This window comes from Pan paniscus, chromosome 19 (genome assembly GCF_029289425.2).
Source record: "Pan paniscus chromosome 19, NHGRI_mPanPan1-v2.0_pri, whole genome shotgun sequence".
Classification (NCBI taxonomy): domain Eukaryota; kingdom Metazoa; phylum Chordata; class Mammalia; order Primates; family Hominidae; genus Pan; species Pan paniscus.
The window spans coordinates 33185045-33208349 of record NC_073268.2 but is presented as its reverse complement, the minus strand read 5'-3'; the positions used below and the strand labels follow the sequence as shown (position 1 = coordinate 33208349).

The 23305-nt window shown below is 38.5% G+C and overlaps 2 protein-coding genes across 18 annotated transcripts in view; one reads left to right on the top strand and one right to left on the bottom strand.

Annotated features, from left to right (window-relative positions):
• The window catches only part of NF1 (neurofibromin 1), a 278753-nt gene that overhangs the window by 178335 nt on the left and 77113 nt on the right, over positions 1-23305 (top strand). The window lies entirely within an intron of this gene.
• Positions 1-23305, bottom strand: part of OMG (oligodendrocyte myelin glycoprotein) — a 31301-nt gene that overhangs the window by 1454 nt on the left and 6542 nt on the right. The window contains exon 2 of the mRNA XM_003811982.5: positions 4663-22833. Coding sequence (XP_003812030.4) covers positions 21505-22827 — 1323 coding nt within the window. The 5' untranslated portion in view covers positions 22828-22833 and the 3' untranslated portion in view covers positions 4663-21504. The remainder of the gene's footprint in view (positions 1-4662; positions 22834-23305) is intronic.

The window sequence follows — 23305 nt, the reverse complement described above, 5'->3', positions numbered from 1 at the left end:
TTAAGTCTGTGACTTAAAGCCCAAATTTTAACTGTAGAACTCTAACATATATATTAAAAGTTACATTTGGCTCTAATATGTAATTGAGAACATTTCAAATTAATGTTACCTTTTGATATTTTTCTTTGAAGAGTAAGAATTCAGTCTTTCTCCAGCGTCTATGGGGAATCTGATTTCTCACTCACTGCATGCTATTTAAATATAATTAGTGAGGAAGTCATGTGTTCTAAACTTGACCTGCCATTTGCTCTTTGGAAGTATCCAACTGAGTGTTTCCAGACAACTACATATAAACAGATAGACTTTGGCAGAGATTAAAGAATTCAAATAAAGTTCTAAAATCTGCTTGCTAATTTAAAGAATCCAGTGAATAGCATTTGTTATTCCTCTTACCATGTATACATTAATGAATTGCTTCACTGGATTGACTCTAACTAGATGAATTTACTATTTTGCCTGCTGTGATTATTAAGATTTTAAACCAAGTAAGTGTATTAAAGGTGTCTGCGTTTTCCTTAGAACATCTGTACATATGTTTATAGGGCAGTTTCTACCCATGGTTATTTTGAAGTTTAAAAAATAATTCAGTAATACAACATTTCAGGTATTTAATTTTTGGTAAATAAAGTAACCTTAGAAAAGAAGTTAAACTTCATTAATATGAAACTTAAGAAAAGGATTACATATGAAAGTGATACTTTTTCATACTGAGTTTACAAACTTTTGTGTGTTTGTGTATGGTTTTTTAATGTATTAAACCAGTCACCTTGAAGTGCATAAAGTAAATTTTTTGAAGGAATTTTGTCTTTTGGTCAGCCGTTTTCCATGATAACTAGCATATAGGGAACTTGGGTTGTATTCTGCTAATGTTTTCATCATATTGGCCAGCACACTTTAAAAATTGCAGGACTGTGAACAATGGTGTTGACATATAAGGAAATTGCAACATAAATGGCAGAAGTACAAGCCAGTACATGTTCCTCACTTGTTTTACTGTGCTGTGAAGATCATTTTTCCCCTGAATGAATAAACCATGAATAGAACCATGCTTGGTAAATCTTATTTATATGGTACATATAATAACTTCACTTAACTGGAGGTTAATGTGGTCAGATCTAAGAAGTAAACAAACAAAAAAAAACTTCTTGGCAACCAGAGTAGATATTATGAATCGGAGTACTACAGTAATTTACAGGAGTTTGTCATTGTCCTCTCTCTGCTCACTTGCCCATTCTGTGGATTTCTTTGGGGGGTATATAGTTGGTAATAGTAATAGTAATAGCAATGTTTCGAACTTGAGCAAACTGTGACTTACTCTATTTTTCTAATCTTGACCTTTTGAGTACTACACTTACACAACTCTTTATTGATGCTTCAAACACCTCAGTCTCAACTTGTTTAAAATTCAGAAGTTAGTGTTTTCTCCTTCCTATTTTTGTATCTAGATATATTCTTCTCATAATCTCTTGGTTAATTGTATCATCACCTAGCCAAATGTTTCTCCAACACTGGATTTCTCATTATCTTCTCTTTCTTATTTATCTTAAGCTCTCCGGGCCTCTTCATGATGATTAAGTAAAATTTAAATTCTATTTAGTACTCAAATGTTCCCAAACAATAATCAATTTGCCATTATTCAGGTCTTCAAATACCCACCAACTTTGTATCTTTGTGCAGCCTCCCCAACTTGCCCAAAGTGTAATAATAGCCCCCTCTTGTCCTAAGTTTCACTTTCCATAGTTTCAGTTACCCATGGTCCACCACGGTCTGAAAATACTCAATGGAAAATTCCAGAAATAAACATAAGTTGGATGTATCATGAGGTTAATAGTAGCCTAGCACTGTGTCACAGTGCTGCATTAGTCAACCTACTTCATCTTATCACATAGGCATTGTGTCATATCACATCATCACAAGAAGGGCGAGTATAGTACAATAAGATATTTTGAGAGAGATGCCATGTGCATGTGCTTTTATTGTAGTATATTGCTATAACTTCTATTTTATTATTGTTTTTAATCTCTTACTGTGCCTAATTTATAATTAAACTTTATCACAGGTATTTCTGTATAGGAAAAAAACACAGCATATATTGGGTTCAATACTGTAATTCTGTGGTTTCAGGTATCCCTGAGGGGTCTTGGAACATATCCCCCACAGTTAAGGGGGTACTACTGTACTTTCCTCATTCAAAATTGTGTTGTTTCTTCAAGCTCCACTCATGTCAGCACCTTTTATACGATCCTTCCCTAATTCTTCACGTCAGAATCAGTCATTTTAGTACTTTATACTTTGATCAGAGTCTCATTTTCACTAAATAAACTAAATCTTCCACCATATTCTGGCTTTTTTTGTGGTAAGATACCACCTCTTATTCCTTCTATTCCCTCTAGCTTCTAATATAGTGAGTGTTTATAAAGAATAGGACACAGGGCCAGTTATAGTGGCTCATGCCTGTAATCCCAGCACTTTGGGAGGCCGAGGTGGGCAGATCACGAGGTCAGGAGATCGAGACCATCCTGGCTAACACGGTGAAACCCCATTTCTACTAAAAATACAAAAAATTAGCCAGACTTGGTGGTATGCGCCTGTAGTCCCAGCTACTTGGGAGGCTGAGGCAGGAGCATCGCTTGAATCCAGGAGGCGGAGGTTGCAGTGAGCTGAGATCGCACCACTGCACTCCAGCCTGGGGGACAGAGCAAGACTCCATCTCAAAAAAAAAAAAAAAAAGGGCACAATAAGTATTGGAATTCATTGAAATACCTCCTGTTTCTCCATGTCGGAGGGCTGATATCATTAATGATGTCTAAAGTAAGAGTTATTTGGTTATTTGCAGTTTTCCCTTCACATTAGCATAAATTTGGAAGGCACAGGCTTGAGTTTAACTTTCATCTCTACTTTCCTGGCTGCTGTTTTGAGAAGATTTCTTCATTTGTACAATGTGGATCATAATGCACATTCATAATCCCTTGTCTGTAATCTGAAACCCCAAATCCTCCAAAAGCCTTAAGTTTTATCAAAAAATAAAAAAGTTTGACACCAAAATTTATTTGGTGCAAATGCCTTATCTGCATAGGTGGGAGGTTTTTAGCTATCTTTGTTTCACTTAGTGTGGATATTAATGTTGCGCTGCAGAAATATTGATGAGATTGATTTTGGGGTGCTGTTCCATTTTCTACTGGAGTGTTACATAATACATGGTAAGAATAGTACTTAGCATATTCATGTTTGTCTTCTTCCTTCTGGGCACAGCACCATACCACTCTTAGCATTCTGATAGTTAGGTGGTACCATCTGACTGAGTTCTGGCCAGTAAAATGTCAGTTCCAATGATGTACAATCGACCCTTGAACAACACTGGAGTTAGGGGCACTGAATCTCCACGCAATGGAAAATCTACGTATAACTTTTGCCTCCCCAAAAACTTAACTACTAATAGACTGTTGATCGGAAGCCTTTTGATAACATAAACAGATTAACATGTTTTGTAAGTTAAATGTTGTATATGCTATATTCTTAGAGTGAAATAAGCTCGAGAAAAGAAATTGTTACCCAGAAAATCATGAGGAAGAGAAAATATATTTACTGTTCTCTGAGTGGAAGTGGATTATTACGAAGGTCTTCATCCTCTTTATCTTCATGTTGAGTAGGTGGAGGAGAAAGAGGAGGGATTGGTCTTACTGTCCCCGGGCTGGCAGAGGTGGAAGTAAACCTCTGTATAAGTGGATCAGCATGGTTCAAAGCCATGTTGTTTAAGGGTCAACTGTATATGATTTTTAAGCCTGATGTCTAACTTCTCACCAATCTTCCATTCTTGCTTTCTTCTATCAACGCCTACTAGAAACAGACGGTTCAGTGGAGGGGGTCTCTAAGACGCCAGAAGATGGTAAAACCATTAGAAAACATGATTTAAGAGAAATTAACTTTTGTTGTCTTAGCCAGTGATATTTTGGGATTATTTGTGACAGAAATTAGTTCGTGCTGACTAACATAACTACATGCTGGACATCTTGCCTTTGCCTCTTCAAATCCACTCTGTTCTTTACCCTGCTGTGTACCCTAAGAGGCTGACCTGTGTAGAGGGTATCATTGGGCTCCTCTCCTCTCTGGCTTTCAGCTGGCCCATAGGGAATACAAGCAGAAGATTGGGGGAAGAAAGAGAGTAAGGTTAGGAGGTATATATTTTTGGCTCCCTTTCTGCAGGGTCCCAGTGGGCTGGCTACATCCATCCATGCAGTATGGTTTTTGTTGGGTGACCCTCTCCACACAACCTACTCTGTGTCTGCTTTCTGCTAACTGCTTCCTGCACTCACTACTTCAGGTGTAGTATCACACTGTCTCTTAAGAGTTTCCTTAAAACCTGCCTTCTCCTTTATACATAATCTCTAATATCTCAGTTTGAATGTGCCACTTGTTTCCTGCTAGAACCTTAATTGCTACAAACTGTATGTACACTGTATCATCTTCCTAAAATCACCAGGCATGGTGGGATGTGAGCTATAGTCCCAGCAACTCAGGAGGCTGATGTAGGAGGATTGCTTGAGCCCAGAAATTCAAGGCTACAGTGAGCTATGGATACCCTAACCTGAGCAACAGAGCAAGACCTTGTCTCTAAAAAACAAAAATTAAGTTAAAAAATTGTGTCTTTCTTTATATACTTACATTACTTTCCGTTGATCTGTTTTTGAAATGTTTCCAGAACTGTCTTCCCTCACGTATTGATTCTTCCAAAATTCTTAAGAAAATGGAAAAAAGTAATTTCTGAAAATGATGAGAATGATCATAAATTTCATATAGCACTTTCTTGAGAATTTCAAATTGCAGTTTTAATATTTTACTTTAGAAACAGGTCCAGTTTTCCCTTCTGTAATTTTTTTCTTTGGTCTTTTTGGATTTTTTGGGGTTTTTTTGTTTTTTGTTTTTTTTTTCATGAAAAGAACACAGAGATCTTTTCTTGAGTGATATTTGCACAGACATTGCCTTGGTAATTGAAGCATTTTTTTTTTTTTTTTTTAGAAAATCCTATTAAGTTTTATGCCATGTCTATGCTCATTGCACCTGTGCCTCATGTCTCATTCATTCATTTATTTATTTTTTTATTATTATTTTTTTTGAGACAGAGTTTCGCTCTTGTTGCCCAGGCTGGAGTGCAGTGGCACGATCTCAGCTCACTGCAACCTACACCTCCCAGATTCAAGTGATTCTCCTGCCTCAGCCTCCTGAGTAGCTGGGATTACAGGTGCCTGCCACCACGCCTGGCTAATTTTCGTATTTTTAGTAGAGATGGGGTTTCACCACATTGGCCAGGCTGGTCTGGAACTCCTGACCTCAGGTGATCTGCCCACCTCAGCCTCCCAAAGTGCTGGAATTACAGGCGTGAGCCGCCACGCCTGGCCTTCATGTCTCTTTTAAATAGGACTTCTAAAATTTTGAAATGAGGTCAACTTCAGTGGCTCATGCCTATAATCCCAGTGCTTTGGAAGGCCAAGGCAAGAGGATAACTTGAAGCCAGGGGTTTGAGACCAGCCTGGGCAACATCATGAGACCCTGTCTCTACAAAGTACATTTTTAAAAAAATTAGCCAGGTGTGGTGGCACACACCTGTATAGTCTTAGCCACTTGGGAAGCTGAGGCAAGTAGATCGCCTGACCCCAGGAGTTCAAGGTTGCAGTGAGCTATGTTCCCACCACTGCACTTCAGCCAGTTAAGGGGACAGAGCGAGACCCTGTCTCAAAAAAATTTTGTTTTGAAATGAATTTATGTATGTTTGGTTATTTCTGAAAGCAGTTCAGGCCTACAGCCATACCACCCTGAATGCACCTGATGTTGTCTGAAAGCAATTCAGGTTTTCAGGATTAAAATTTTTATGCTACTAGGTTTGTAACCTATATTTAAAAGTAGAACATTTAAAACATTTTAGTAGTATATAGCACTGAAAAGTGGCTTTTTAGTGTAGACAGTTGTTTTTCAAGAAACTATTTTGTAATCCTAGCTACTTGGGAGCCTGAGGTGGGAGGATCGCTTGAGCTCAGAATCCAGTCTGGGCAACAAAGGAGAATTCCAGCCTCTTTAAAAAAAAAAAAAAAAAAGGAAGAAACTATTTGGGAGTTTTGTGAACAATGGATATGCAAAAAGACAGGCCATTGTTATGAGAGGCCTAATTGTGAGTACCTTCTAGAATTGTATATAAGCATGATTCTCTTCAATAGTAAAATCTCAGCCTCTTCATTTTAGAAATCTAATATAGGAAAAAGAACACATTTCTCCATAGTTGTAAAACATAGGTTCTCAGGGTGAATGCCCATCTTTGAGCAAGTTTGTCTTCCTAATGGTATAATACTGTAAGTCTGTTATCTAATTTTGGCTTGTTGTCACTTATTTTTCATAATCAAAGAAAAATGATTCAATTTTAAAAAGATGCTCTCCTTTCTGCTTTCTTCTCTTGGATGATAGATAGTATCCCTATCTGTCTGAGTTTATAGAATCTTAATTTTTACCTGCTCTTACCACATACATCTGATTAGTCATTAAGTCTTACTGATTCTGCTTCAGAAATTTTGTTTTATGCTTCACTCTCATGCTACCAACTTATTTGGTAGCTTCAGCAGTTGTCTAAGCTGGGGTTGGCAAATTTTTTCTGTAAAGGACCAAATAGTAAACATTTTAGGCTTTATAGCCCATATAAAGTTTTTTTAAAATTTTTTTTTTTTTAAAAAAAGAAAGAAATGTAAGAACCCACACCTGTAATTGCAGCACTTTGGGAAGCCGAGGCAGGGTGGATCACGAGGTCAGGAGTTCAAGATCAGCCTGGCCAACATGGTGAAAACCCGTCTCTACTAAAGATAAATTAGCTGGGCGTGGTGGTGTGTGGGTATGTGCCTGTAATCCCAGCTACTCAGGAGGCTGGGGCAGGAGAATCGCTTGAACCCGGGAGGCAGAGGTTGCAGTGAACCGAGATCGCGCCACTGCACTCCAGCCTGAGCGACAGAGTGAGACTCTGTCTCAAAAAAAAAAAAAAAAAGTAAGAATCATACTTAGCCTGGAGGCCATACAAAAAATAGGTCACAAGCAGGCTGTGGGAAGGATATTGTAAGTGGGCCATACTTTGCTGACCTCTGGTCTAGGCTATTACAACAATTTCCTAATTGGAGTATTTGTCACCGGTATTTTACCCCGGTGTAAGATTGCCTCCATCTTACACATTACTGCCAGAATCATCTCTCTGAAATGTGACCATTTCACTTCCAGGTAAAATCTTTATGTGCTCCTTTTAGCTAAGTTTTCTTGCTTAAGGTATTCATGTACTACTTTGGGGATTTTTTTTTTTTTTTTTTTTTTTGCCATTTCTTCATAACCATCTATATTATTTATTCAGTATTTTTATAGACTTTTTTTTCTTAAAGGAAAATTTATACTGTGAATGGAAAATCAATATTGATTGCCATAACTAGAAAACCAACAAAAGGCAACAGTAAAAGGAAATATAGAACTATGAAATGCCTGTTTCATGTAGCACCCAATCATATATGTACTACATTTCAAAAAGTCACTGGCTTATAAAAATATTTTTTAGCATCTCATACAAGTCTCTTCATAATCTGTTATACAGCTCACCTTACTTGCACGATTGCTGAGCCAAAGCAGATTGAAAGTCATTTTGGTAAGAGGCTAGATGCTGACCTTGTATTCTGAAAATCTGATGATTCTACTGTCGTTGATGTGATTCCAAGTAAGCCTGTGTAAACTTCTGGGCTATTCTCAGGGAAGTGTTTATGACACATTGTTGAAGGTATCATCAGGGCAGTTGATCCAAGAAGACTCTAGGAGCTGGCTAAGCCACAAAGTCTGCCCAAAAAGCTCAGAATGACAAATGAATGTTTTGTACATTATCTCCACTATAATGCTAGAAAAAAAGTCTTAAAAGCATTTGTCTCAATTGATCATTTATATGGAACAATACTGGTTAATCATCTTAAATCATCATAGTGTTGGGTAATGTCTGTAGAAGGATGCTTTAAACTCTACTTGGTGCTTCAGCTATGCTGACCATCTCACCATTGCCCCCTTTGCCATGCCCTGACATCCTCACATGTCTCTCTGCTTTTGCATACTCTTTTCCACCTGGTTTGAATACCCTTCCTTTATCATGGGACATTATCCTTTCCATTTAATACCCATCTTGATAACCTGACTCTGACCCCCTAGGCAAGTTTAAAAAAAAAAAATCATTGAAATGAAATTCACCCTTTTTGAAGTGTACAATTGCCTGGGCACAGTGGCTCACAGCTATAATCCCTGCACTTTGGGAGACTGAGGTTGGGAGAGTCACTTGAGTCCAGGAGTTCGAGACCAGCCTGGGCAACATAGTGATACCCTGCCTCTACAAAAAAAATTGCAAAAATTAGCTGGATGTGGTGGTTGATGCCTGTAGTCCCAACTACTCAGGAGGCTGAGGTAGGAGAATCACTTGAGCCCAGGAGGTTGATGCTGCAGCAAGCTGAGATCAAGCCACTGCACTCCAGCCTGGACAATGGAGAGAGACCCTGTCTGAAAAAAAAAAAAATCTTTTTTTTAAGTATACAATTTTGGGCCGGGCGTGGTGGCTCACGCCTGTAATCCCAGCACTTTGGGAGGCCAAGGCGGGTGAATCCCGAGGTCAGGAGATCAAGACCATCCTGGCTAACACGGTGAAACCCCGTCTCTACTAAAAATACAAAAAATCAGCTGGGCGCGGTGGCAGGCGCCTGTAGTCCCAGCTACTTGGGAGGCTGAGGCAGGAGAATGGCTTGAACCTGGGAGGCGGAGCTTGCAGTGAGCTGAGATAGCGCCACAGCACTCAAGCCTGGGTGACAGAGCGAGATTCCATCTCAAAAAAAAAAAAAAGTATACAATTTTGCATATTCAGAGTTGTGTACTCATTACCACTGTCTAATTTTAAACATTTTCATCCCTCCAAAAAGAAACCTCATAGCCATCAACAGTCACTCTCCCCTTTCCTCCTGCCCCCCTCAGCCCCTGGCAACCACTGATCTACTTTCTGTCTCTATGGATTTGCACAGTTTAGATGTTTCATATAAGTGGAATCATACAATATGTGCTCTTTTGTGACTGCCTTCTTTTACTTTAATATTTTCAAGATTCATCCATGTTGTAGCATGTATCAGAACTTTATCCCTTTTTATAGCTGAATAATATTCTATTGTATTCATACAATATATAAGCGTTTGTGTGGACGTATGCATTCAGTTTTTTTAGATACATATCTAGGAGTGGAATTGAGTCATATGGTACCTCAGTGTTTAACTTTAGAGGAACTGCCAAATGATTTTCCAAAGTAGCTGCATTATTTTACATTGCCACCAGCAGTGAATGAGAGTTTGAATTTCTGTACATCTTCACCCAACACTTGATATTGTCTGTCTTTCTAGACAAATTTTGATAAATCCCTCCTTTTCTAAACCATAGCCAAGTCTATTACTGTTTAACAATGACCATCTTGGAGTATAAATTTTCTGTTCACACTTTGAACTTTAACTTCCGGGTCTTAGATGTCTTTATCTGGATATACAGAGAATCTAGGTTTTGTATGTAATTATTCAATGATAGTATTAAAACTAAGGCTGGACGCAGTGGATCACGCCTGTAATCCCAGCACTTTGGGAGGCCGAGGCGGGCGGATCACGAGGTCAGGAGATCGAGACCATCCTGGCTAACACGGTGAAATCCCATCTCTACTAAAAATACAAAAACTTAGCTGGTCGTGGTGGCGGGCACCAGTAGTCCCAGCTACTCGGGAGGCTGAGGCAGGAGAATGGCGTGAACCTGGGAGGCGGAGCTTGCAGTGAGCTGAGATGGCGCCACTGCACTCCAGCCTGGGCGACAGAGTGAGACTCCATCTCAAAAAAACAAAACAACAACAACAACAAAAAAACCCCACTAATTACCAGTTTTTTTGTTTTTGTTTTTTTGGGACAGGGTCTCACTCTGTCGCCCAGGCTGAAGTGCAGTGACGCAGTCACAGCTCACTACAGCCTCAGCCTCCCTGGGCTCAAGTGATCCTTCCAGCTCAGCCTCCTGAGTAGCTGGAACTACAGGTGTGCACCACCATGCCAGACTAATTTTTGTATTTTTTTATAGAAACACCATGTCTAGCTGATTTTTGTATTTTTTGTAGAGACAGGGTTTGTCATGTTGCCCAGGCTGATCTCAAGCTCCTGGACTCAAATGATCCACCTTGGCGTCCCAAAGGGTTAGGATTACAGGCATGAGCCACCTTATTAGGCCTAATTACCAGTTTTAATTATAGACCTACATGACTACGGTTTGAAGGAAAAAGACTTTATTTAATCCTAGTGATTGGAATTGGAATTCTCAATTGAGCCAGAAGATTTCTTGAGTGGTTTTGTTTTCTGTGATAACTTGGTTTATATAAGTAATCCACATTACTTGGGTGTTAGTGGTAAAGCAAGTCTTTGCCTTGTACAACAAAGATAATTTAGTGATTGATACATCCTGAATAATCTGGTGGTTATGACTTGACACATACAAAAAATGTTAATGGTTGCAGTCCATCTGTTGCTCTGTAAAAAGATTTTTGTTATTGTTTGTTTGTTTTGAGACCAAGTCTCACTCTTATTGCCTAGGCTGGAATGCAGTGGCATGATCTCTGCTCACTGCAAACTCTGCCTCCTGGATTCAAGCAATTCTCCTGCCTCAGCCTCCTGAGTAGCTGGGATTACAGGCATGCACCACCACACCTGGCTAATTTTTGTTTTGTTTTGTTTTTTCTTTTTTTTTTGAGATAAAGTCTCACTATGTCACCCAGCCTGGAGTGCAATGGTGAGATCTCAGCTCACTGCAACCTCCGCCCCCCAGGTTCAAGAGCTTCTCCTGCCTCAGTCTCCCGAGTAGCTGAGATTAAACAGTCATGTGCTACCATGCCCAGCTAAGTTTTGTATTTTTAGTAGAGATGGGGTTTCACCATTTTGGCCAGGCTGGTCTTGAGCTCCTGACCTGAAGTGATCCGCCTGCCTCGGCCTCCCAAAATGCTGGGATTACAGGCATGAGCCACCGTGCCTGGCCTAATTTTTGTATATTTTATAAAGACGGGGTTTCGCTATGTTGGCCAGGCTGGTCTCATAGAACTCCTGACCTCAGGTGATCCACCCACCTCGGCATCCCAAAGTGCTAGGATTACAGGCATAAGCCACTGTGCCCGGCCAAAAGTTTTTTTGAATCACCTGTGGTTCATTTATTTCAGTTTAAGTGTATAATCCTCAAAGGAAATAATCCATTGGGATGTATTTATGAAGTTGAAGTCTGTAAAACAATGTGGAGGCCGGGCGTGGTGGTTCACGCCTGTAATCCCATCACATTAGGAGGCCGAGGTGGGCAGATCACTTGAGGTCAGGAGTTCGTGACCAGCCTGCCAACATGGCAAAACCCCATCTCTTCTAAAAATACAAAAATTAGCCGGGCATGCTGTGCACGCCTGTAATTCCAGCTACTCAGGAGGCTGAGGCAGGAGAATCGCTTGAGCCCGGGAGGCAGAGGTTGCAGTGAGCCAAGATAATGCCACTGCACTCCAGCCTGGGTGACAGCATGAGACTCCATCTTAATAAATAAATAGCCAAGTGTGGTGGCACATGGCTATAGTCCCAGCTACTTGGGAGGGTGAGACAGGAGAATTGCTTGAACCCGGCAGGCAGAGGTTGCAGTAAACCGAAATCGCACCACTGCACTCCAACCTGGGCAAGACAGAGTGAGATTCTGTTTAAAAAAAAAAAAAAAAAAAAAAAGTGGAAAAATTCTGAAACAACCATGTAAGAATAAATGCATCCAAATGAACGTTGTTCATCTCAGAAGAGTCACCTTTGGAGGTGATGCACTTAGTTCAAACTTTGCTGCCTTTGAGCACAACATTTTAGGGAAATAATTTTTTGGAAGTGTTGTCAAAGTCTGAAATACATTCTTGTAGAATGTGGAAAATCTCATACTTGAAATTTTTTGATAAGCAAGACAAAATGTCACGTTTAGTAATACTGTTTTTTGTTTAAGATGAGGTTTTTCTGCTGGACATGGGGGCTCACACTTGTAGTCCCAGCACTTTGGGAGGCCAAGGCAGGTAGATTGCTTGAGCCCAGGAGCTCGAGACAAACCTAGGCAACATGATGAAACCCCATCACCTGTACAAAAAATTAGTAGAGTGTGGTGATGAGAGCCTGTAGTTTCAGCTGCTTGTGAGGCTGAGATCGGAGAATCACTTTAACCTAGGAGGTCAAGGCTGCACTCCAGCCTGGGTGACAGTGAGACCCTGTCTTAAAAAAAGTTTTCTTATGTAACTTACAAACTAGCTCTTAGTGGTATTTGAAAGGAACAGCCCCAGAGTTGTTTTCAGTAATGATGGTATCATTGGAGTAAAAGTGTAGTGATCCAACCTGACTACTTTGAAGAAATATACAGAAAATGAGGTGTATCATGTGTGACATTTATGTTTAAATTTAAAATCAGTTTATAGTCAACTCATAGTTAATATACGAATATTTTTTACTAACTTCAAGTGATTCCTTGATCCTTTAAATAATTTTAATATGCTTTTTTGTTGTTTTTTGTTTTGAGATGGAGTCTTGCTCTGTTGCCCAGGCTGGAGTGCATTGGGGCAATCTTGGCTCCCTGCAACCTCCACCTACTGGGTTCAAGTGATTCTCCTGCCTCAGCCTCCCGAGTAGCTGGGATTACAGGTGCGCACCAACACACCCGGCTAATTTTTGTATTTTTAGTAGAGACAGGGTTTTGCTCTGTTGGCCAGGCTGGTCTCCAAGTCCTGACCTCAGGTAATCTGCCTGTCTTGGCTCCCAAAGTGCTTACAGGCGTGAGCCACCACACCCAGCCTATTTTAATATGTTTTAAAGAGACTTTAGCTTTTACAAGGTGTCTCTAAGCTCATATTTAATGACCTGCAGCTTTTTTTGTAGAATTTAAAGTCAAGGCAAGAGACTCATAATACTTTATCCAAGTATATTTTGGTAAAGCAAAAAAAATGTCATGTGATCTTGTGGAAAAGCCATACCATGAGGAAATTTTAGCTCCTATAAATAGGTGAAACTATTTTTAAACAATTGTTTGCTTTCTTAGATTATTTGTCATTGGTATAAGGAATACAGATGAGTATTTAATGTCTAAATAATATAACTCATAAATGGATGTGGTTGTATGCCAGTTACTCTTACACTACATAATATCTCAAATGTGATAATGGTCGCTGAGGCTTTGGATGGCAAATTAGGGCTTTCCCAGTGGTTATTGTGGTGTATGGCATCCTTGTCTTCCCTTACTTATGTTTTGTTTTTCTTCTTTCTCAATGGAAAGCCATTAAGTCTTAGTTAATTTTCTGTTGAGGCAAGCATTTGACATTCATTCGAATTCCCTCAGCCTTCCAGAAGCATTCAGTATGTTTCAACTGTGACTATGAGCAACAAAATAATACAAAGTGAAAAACTGCGTTTCCTGGTGTGAGTATTTCATTAGATTTATTGATCCTTGGCCTTATGGTATCCATGTGAAATGTTCAGACATCTAATTTTTTACTGCTAAATAATTTTTTTAGGGGATAAATAACAAACCTTGTAAATTAATTATTTGAAGCATAACTGAAGATGTCAGATATATGAGAAATTATTTACTATTACTGTTTCAGTTATTTTCACTTCTAATCTTGTTAACTACCCAAGAATCTCTTGTACAAAGGATAGTAATCATTAAAATGGTTATATAGCACCCACAAAGTGCTTTAATATACATGTTTTAATCTATTCCTTAAAACACCTTCTGGAGTATATGTTCTTAACCATATTTTTTATCAGAGGACACATTTAATCACTTGCCCAAGGTAAAAACACACACCGTAGGTGATAAACTTTATGTCATGCTCTGCTGTTAAACCACCAATATAGTTAGAATTATTTTGATCAGACAAGAGCGAAGCAGTTTTCCTGTTTTTAGTGAGTGCGTATGTATGTTTAATTTCTGTGCTTTGATCTCATTCATAACTCTGTGTGTGTGTGTGTGTGTGTGTGTGTGTGTGTGTGTGTGTGTGTGACACAGGGTGTGGCTTTGTCACCCAGGCTAGAGTGCAGTGGCGTGATCTCAGCTCACTGCAACATCCGCCTCCTGGGCTCAAGCCATCCTCCCACCTCAGCCTCCCAAGTAGCTGGGACTACAGGCACACGCCACCACACTTGGCTAATTTTTGTATTTTTTTGTAGAGACAGGGTTTGCCGGGCTCAGAGCTCAAGCAATCTGCCCACCTCGGCTTCCCAGTGTGCTGGGATTACAGGCATGAGCCACTGCTCCTGGGCTCATTAATAACATATTCTCACTCATAGGTGGGAATTGAACAATGAGAACACATGGACACAGGAAGGGGAACATCACACTCTGGGGACTGTTGTGGGGTGGGGGGAGGGAGGAGGGATAGCATTGGGAGATATACCTAATGCTAGATGACGAGTTAGTGGGTGCAGCACACCAGCATGGCACATGTATACATATGTAACTAACCTACACATTGTGCACATGTACCCTAAAACTTAAAGTATAATAATAATAATTTAAAAATAATAAAAATAAAACATAGTTTTAAAAATACAAAAAAAAATAAAAAATAAAATAACTTTCCAGAAATTTAGATTCAGAATCTCAGGTCAGGCTTTCTAGATAAGGATAAGTGGGTATGTTGAGCATGTGTCTCACCTGGCTCTTAAATACGTTTAACAAAGTTGGGGCTGTTGAACCAAACTGACATTTCTTAACAGTTGATCTTCTTAAAGACCTCACTTTGCACCACAGTTTTCTAAATGTGAAACGTACTAATCTGCTTAACACATTATTAACACCTTAACATGACATTTGTTTCTACTTCTCTTCTAACTTCCCTTGAGCAATTTTCTATATTGAATTGTTCATGGGTATCAGAATTAACCTTTCTCTAGAATTGTTCCAAAGGTAACTCCACATTGCCCAGAACTAGTTTTTTTTGCTTTGTTTTTTTTTTTTTTGGAGTGGGAGACAGAGTCTTGCTCTTGTCACCCAGGCTGGAGTGCAGTGGCGTGATCTCGGCTTACTGCAGCCTCCGCCTCCCGGGTTCAAGCGATCCTCCTGCCTCAGTCTCCTGAGTAGCTAGGATAATAGGTGCCTGCCCAGCTAATTTTTATATTTTTAGTAGCGATAGGGTTTCACCATTTTGGCCAGGCTGGTCTTGAACTCCTGACCTCAAGTGATCCACCCACCTTGGCCTCCCAAATTATTGAGGTTACAGGTGTGAGCCATGGTGCCTGACCCAGAACTAGTTTCTTATATGACTAGTAGTAGCCTAGCCAAATCCTCCCTCATTCTTAACTTTTCTTTGATCTTTCTTTTCTCAGGACTTTGAAGCTGTAACTTTGAAATAAATGAAAGAAACTTAGACTCTAGAATAAGACTCGCTGGTTTGACTTGGTCTGTCCTAAGTAGGTCATTGTTAGCCGACTAGTCACATCTTTGATCTATGTTAATTCATTCTTTTATTTATAAATTCAGATAAAGGTGGTCAAAAAAACAAACTTCTAGGGGCAAGTGAATGTCTCAGCTGAAATCAAAAGGATGAGTAGGGTTTGAGAGGGCAAGAAGAGGGAGAGAGGACATGCAGCATCTCTGAAAGCCTGGTGGCACGAAGCATGGTGACTAAGGGACAGAGGATATTTTGTTTGTTTGAACTATAAAATGTTAGAGAGCTGGAAAATTTTAAGATGATATTCTAAAGGGAAGCAAGGCCCTGATCATGCAGTAAACCATATTAAGAGTTTAGATTTTATTATGAGATATGAGAAATTATTGAAAGGGAAGGGTTGGTACACAGTTCATCTTGTGTCTTCTTATTTCTCTTGTTTTCTTACTCAGTCTAGATGCCCTAGACAAACATTTCAGTAGTTCTTTTCTTAGATCTCCTGGCTATTTCAAGGACAAGGCAGGTAATAAAATATGCTTGGTCTACAGTGTTAGTTAGCATTTTGGCATTTTTCTTTTTGTTACTTTTTAACACATGGTTCTATGTCCTATAATTTTTTCTTATTTTTCTAATATTTGCGTTTTCCACATTTCACACTTTAAAAAACTCTTCATAAATATTTTTATTGGCCAGATATTCTGGTCAGTGGGTCATTGTTTACTTAATTTCCTAATGGTGGATATTTATCGTTGTTCCAGTTTTTCTTGTTAGAAAGAATGCTGTGATTTACCTATAGGCAAAAGTTTAAATGCCTTAACTGTAGACAAAAGTTAAAATATCTTACTTTTTAAAAAATTTCATTGCCAAATTGCTTTCCCAAAGAATTGTGCCAATATGTGAACATGGCCATTTCATTCTACCTTCCCCATCGTTGGTTTTTTTTTTTTAAATTGCTTGCTATTTTAATAGTGAAAAATGATGTCACATTTTTATTGCATTTCTCAATTACGTGGTTGGCCATATTCCCATATATTAATCATAGTATTTTGTATCTTGTAAACATTCTTTTTATGTCCTTTGCCCATTTATTCGTTGAGAATTTTAAGATTTTTTTCTCATCCATTTTATGAGCTCCTGATTAACAACCTCCTTTATAGCATCTTATTTGAATATTTTTATCAGGCTGGTTGTTTCAGCATAATGGGGATTTTGTATAGACCAATCTATTGATAATTTCTTTGTGATTTTTTTTTTCTAATTAAATAGCCTTCCACCTGAAGACTTACAAATATTTTTAAATTCTTCTGCTGGTTTTATGACTTCCTTGTTCATGTTTTCTTTCACTTTGTCAGTGTATCACGTGAAGTGAGTGTTAAACTGAACTTTTTTCCAATTTCCTCATCTCATTTATTGAGTCTTTTCCTTTCCCCTTTGGTTTCTGATTTTTCTTTCCACAGCTAACAATGTTTGAGAATTTACTGTGTGCTAGGCACTGTTCTAAACACTTTATCTGTATTATCTCATTTTCTTCTCACAACAACCCTGTAAGGAAATAGAGGCACAGAAACCTAATTTGCTGAAGTGACACAGCTAGTAAGTAAAGCTTTGTCACATATTCAGTTCTTCTGTGTACCTGTGCTCTCATTGTGCTGTTGTTTCTATATTGTGGTTATCTTTCTGTTTTTATGCCACTATCATTCTGTTCTAATTATTATGGCTGATACATGTTTCTCTCTCAAGAAAAGCTAATATCGGCCGGGCACAGTGGCTCACGCCTGTAATCCCAGCACTTTGGGAGGCCGAGGCAAGCAGATCACCTGAGGTCAGGAGTTCAAGACCAGCCTGGCCAACATGGTGAAACCTGATCTCTACTAAAAATACAAAAATTAGCTGGGCATGGTGGCACATACCTGTAGTCTTAACTACTCAGGAGGCTGAAGCAGAAGAATCGCTTGAACCCAGGAGGTGGAGGATGCAGTGAGCCAAGATCGCACCACTGCATTCTAGCCTGAGTGACAGAGCAAGACTCTGTATGAAATAAATAAATAAATAAATAAATAAATAAGTTAATGTAACTGTAGTATTTACTTCTTTTTCTATTCTTGCTTGTTTCTAAGTGAACTTAAGGTTCCAAAACGTTTCTCATTGGAATATTTTTCAGAATTGCCTTAATCTGTAAACTATACTAGAAATAATTGCAACGTTATAGTATCCCACCAAAGTCCTCTGTACCTTAGTGTTTGATATGTTCCAGGTGCTGACTAAATATTTGTTGAGTGAAAGAATGAATGAATGAATGGAGAGACCTTAGTTTGTCAGCTGCATCAAGTCTTAATTTATACTTCTCATTAATATTTTTCAGATTTTCCCTATTTGATGCTGCATATTTCATGTTAATGTTACTTCTTGACATTGTATATTTTTTCCCATAATTTTCTAATTATTTGTTGCCAATATCTGTTATTTCTGTTTTTTTGTTTTGGAATTTCCCAAATATTGTTAAAAAGATTGGCAATAGTGGGCATCCTTGTTTCGATTGTGATTTTAATAGAAATATGTTATTCTTCACCAGCAAGATGTTGGGTGGTAGTGTGTAATACATTCTTTTATCTAGTTCTTAAAATATATTTTATAAGGAAAAATTTTATGAAAGATTTTAGGTTAACTCTTGACTGACATTTTTGGTATTAAAGGAATTTGCTGTTGTTTGATAGCATCATTATGGAAGATATTGAATAGCACATATTTGTGATCTTTTAAGTTAGCTATAGAAGCCATCTTCTCATTCTGCTGTGGTAAGTGAATGTCTTTCTGACTTTCTTCTGGGTCCCTATTTCACTGATATCTAAACCTGGTTTCTAGCAGGGAAGAGACTAAAGCAAGCACATCCTTTCATTCCCTTGCTCTCAGTGTGTAGAGCTGAAATGTTTCCATATATGGGAATTTCTCATAGCATTGGGTTTGGACATACAGATGTGATAATAATCCTCACAACAACAACATTACTGCATCTAGGAATGTGGGTGGGCCAAGACACTGTGAAGGGTTTATGTGAATTATGTCATTTAATCTTCAGAAAAAAACCACTGTAAGTTCTGCCAGCCCATTTGATAGATAAGGAAACTGTGACTTAGAGCAGTGAAATAACTTGTCTATGGTCATACAGCTGAGAAGTGGCAGAGGCAAGTTGCTTGTAAAGTAGAGCCAAGCCTTAGAGATGGATGGGTGAAGATAGATATAGATATATGTGTATATAGGTATGTGTATATCTGTACACATATGCATGCATATTTGATGTGCTTGAGAGATAGATGCTAAGGACTAATGCATTTTGAAATTTTTCTGGAGCCAGGAATATAGTAATACTTAGTGGCAAATAATGAGCCTTTTTCCATTAATAATAAGAATATAATTTCTTTGGAAGGAAATACTATCTAATTATAGTTTCCCTCAGTATATCTGGGGGATTGGTTAGCAGACCCCTGTGTATACCAAAATTTGCGCATATTCAAATCCCAAAATCGGCCCTGTGGAACGTGCTTCCTTATGGAACCTATTTATACAGTATGTGGGTTTCACATCCCACAAATACTGTGCTTTCAGTCTATGTATAAGTGTGCCCATGCCATTCAAACCCATGTTGTTCAAGGGTCAACTTTACTTTAAGGCTAGATAATTCTTCTGTCTAAGGACTTAGAGTCTGAGTAGTTGACGTATATTGTACTTGTAAGTTTACCAAGTTTGACTCTGCATTTTGCAGACATGTCTGTAGGATTGACATAATCCATAGGTGCTCCTAATGCAGTAGTCTATAATTTGACTTTCTTATTACTTTTCCCCCTAAAAATTCTAAGACAGCATTGAGTTTTTGGTATCCTCAGAGGAAAAGACAGTTACCTCTAAGATACCTACTTTCAGGGCAGGCGCGGTGGCTCATGCCTGTAATCCTAGCACTTTGGGAGGCCGAAGCAGGCGAATCACCTGAGGTCAGGAGTTTGAGACCAGCCTGGCCAACATGGTGAAGCCCCGTCTCTACTGAAAATACACAAATTAGTCGAGCGTGGTGGCAGGCGCCTGTAATCCCAGCTACTTGGGAGGCTGAGGTGAGAGAATTGCTTGAACCTGGGAGGGGGAGATTGCAGTCAGCTGAGATCACGCCATTGCACTCCAGCCTGGGGGATAAGAGCGAGACTTCGTCTCAAAAAAAAAAAAAAAAGAAACCTACTTTCTGTGAAAGTCGGTGTATATGTTTTTTTAAATAAGACACAAGTATGTGGTAGAGTAGGGATTATCTAAGCAATTAGTCCCTATCATGGATGGTGAAGGTACTAATCAGTGTTTGGGAGGGAGTGGAGATAGCTTCCGTATATAGAGAGGTAATGCATTTTAAAATCATTTAGGGGACTTTTTCAAATAATCCTGTTTCTTCATGGTGAGATTCCCTGACACAGTGAGCCAATCAGGTTTGCTAAGGCAGAAAATGTTCGAGAGCCACTGTACTAGACAGCATGAAAGATGACTGTTTTGTTGAAGCTTAATGGTAATTTTTCCATAATCCTGGTCCTTAAAAAGCAAAAAAAAGAACACATTAGAGTGTTGTTACTTTTCTCTCTCTCAATAGAAATGTTCCTAAACCAGCAAAGGAGGCTATCTGAATTTTTAAAAGTTTTTACGAAGGAACATAAAAATTCCTTTCTCTATTTTTTCCCACCTCTAGAAATGCTTGAAATGAGATTCTGCCTTACGTCTCACAAATTAAATACCACATTTGTGTCTCACCCATCTCAGTTGTGCTGTCTTGCATTTTAATCAATCCTGTTTCAGGACTTCTTTTGCTGCCTTGTGGCTGTTTCTTATGTTTGTCACTAATTCATAAGTTGGCTAACTTTTATATTTGTAGAGAATTTCTCGGTGATTTTCTTCTAGTTGGAGTTCCAGTGTGGTTTGATTTGGAGTGTCAAGATCTCTGTCCCATGCCTAGCCTTAGTCCTCAGTCTGTTTTACTGGGTTCACCACCTGGTTGTAGTACCAAATGCCCTTTTCCCTTTCCCTCTCTCCTTCCTCACTTCCTCAGTACTGCCCAAGTTCGTCAGACCCAATGATTTTATTCTTAAGCTAATCTTATTTTTAATTTAGGTAATTCTGATTTCTGATTTGTAAAAGATAAATTTTCTTCTCCTTCATGTAGTAGGATTTTAATTTTGTTAATATTTAAATTCTCCATTAATGGTGTGTTAAATCTGCACTAAAACTGCTTCTTTACATGTTTTTAAATTTTTTCATTATGTTTTTAACACTTTTCTTACATGCAAAAAACACAACCGTTAAACTTTTCTTATTAAAATGCAAAGCGTAGTGTCTTCTAGCTTTTTGAAGAGCTTTTGTCCATTATATAATCTGTAAAGTAGCCAAGAGTTCCTCAGAAGCAGGACATCATTTAGATTTAAAACAATTATGGCTTGTCTGTAAAATAATGTTGTAGCATAACCATTCATGGGATGGCAGCTACGATTTTACTTCAGTAAAATATCCTTGGATACTACCGCCATTTTATTTACCTTAAAGATTTTACCAAGGTATCCTAGAACAAAAATGGTGAGGTCATTTTGATTCTGCTAAAGTTGGTATGACTGGAAAGCCAAATGACACAGTTATGAGCATAGACCTTTTATTTTCCAGATGTTTGACAGTGTAAACATACATAAAATACATATTAAAGTTTAGATGCTTTATATTTTGTGCAATAAATTGAAGCCTTAAAAGAAAACATTTCTTTTTTTTTTTATAAAAGAAACTCATTAGTTTACTTAATTAAGACAGTAAAATAGCAGCAAGTACCAAGACATTGTGCATTTCTTTTATTTAAGACAAGTTACTTCATTTACATCAGAGTCAGAAATGTTAAGACTGGCTTTCTTGAATACTTAAATATAGCTCGAATCACTGGTTAGATATGGACATATTTTCCCAACTGTACATCAGGGAGGAGTGCTTTCATTAGTTTCAGAAAATGCAGACCCTCAGACAGCCAGCATGACCACAACATTGAGCATTAAGAGAAATGAAGCATTTACTTTCCAAGCATTTGCCACAGAAGGTAATGGAGTCTTTACATTTGTGGTTGTCTCTTCCCTCCATAAGTTAAGGGTTGTGCTTTGTTGAGGCATTTCAGAGAAATTATTTGGCATGCCACTAGTGATACTTAGGGTCATGGGTGTTGGGGATGATTTTGTTGAGCTAGTGAGGCTTGTGTTTGTAACCATTCCATCTTGGAGATGAATAGTTAGAGTTGCAGCTGCTGCTTCATGTGAATTGATAGTCTCTGTGGATGTATCTTCTGGATAGGGCACAAAAGCCTTATCAGTGCTAGTAAAGGTGGTGTCTTTGCTTAGAGTGGCACCAAACGTTGTTTCCTTTGTTCGATATTGTTTGGGTATTTTGGTCACTTTGGGTTGAGTTACCACACTCAGAGAGTTAATGGTGTCCACTGTCTGCATCCCACTTACAGTGAATAAGCTTGAGGTAAATCCAGAAGGTGTGGGATACATGTTATGTTCCTTTAAAGATGATATTTGGGTAGAACATGGAGTCCCTATCACATGGGCTTTTGTTTCCATCATCCACTTCAGTAAGTAAGTAATGTTTTGTTTGTGGTCACATGACCACCTGTTATTGTAAAGGGTTATCTCTTGCAACTGAAAGAGCTGGTTAAAAGATTGGTCTGGAATGAATGTGAACTTATTGTTGTGCAGGTAAAGATGTGTGAGATTTGTCAGGTTTATTAATGTACCTGGAAGAATTTGTGTCAAAGAATTATTAGACAGGTCCACGATATGTAGTTTGGAGGGCATGTTGGTTGGAACTGTCCAAAGTTTGTTACTACTGAGGTTGAGAACCTCGAGACTTCTTAGTGTATTTTTAATGAGGACAACCTTTTCCAGCATGTTCTTAGAAACATCCAGATATTTAAGATTCCACTGATAAGCAGTATCAGATTTGTCAAGAAGTTTAATGTTGTTGTTAGCAGCAGACATGTTCCACAGAGACCGAGGTAAGTGAGCAGGCAGGCTTTCAAGCCTGTTGTTTGAAATGTCCAGGGTCCTCAGATTGGTATATTGGGTTAACTGGTTATGCAGATCAGTAAAGTGGTTATAAGACAGGTTTAAATGTATAATATTCTCTTGCAGTCCAGATGGTAATGTAGTCAAGTTTCTGCCTGAACAGTCCACATGCCTGTGCCTCTCTGTGCATATACATTGGAGAGGACAAATGCATAAAATACCAGGTGTGAGAAACAGAAGGATGAACAGGCAGAGAGACATTTTCAATATCTGATATTCCATCAAAGCCTAGAAACAAACAGATACACCCTTCTTTTAATATGCAAATACAGTTTAGGCATCTGCATGGGTCAGTTAGCATTAGGCAAAATTTTCAATAAACCTCGTTGTTGTCGAGTCCTTTTATAATTGTTCCAGTGATTAAACTAACAAAGCTCCCCTTCATTTATAGTCCAAATGCTTAATCCTTCAATTGGGCTATGTGGTAGAGAGAGACTCTCTCCCTACTCTCTCCTGCATTTTCTCCTTTATTTTCTCTCTCCCTCCCCCCTTTTCTAACCATATTCTTTCTTATTTATCTTTCTAGAGCCTTAATATGATAAAATAGCATTCTTTGCAAATAAATAGTTGCAGTTGTAGGCTATTACTATTTTTGATGATATGCTTTCATACTCAGATGAGAAAAAATGGCTGTCGTGTCTTTTTTTTTTAATCTCTGCAGTAATGTAATTCAATGTGTGTATATAGGGTAGATTTTATT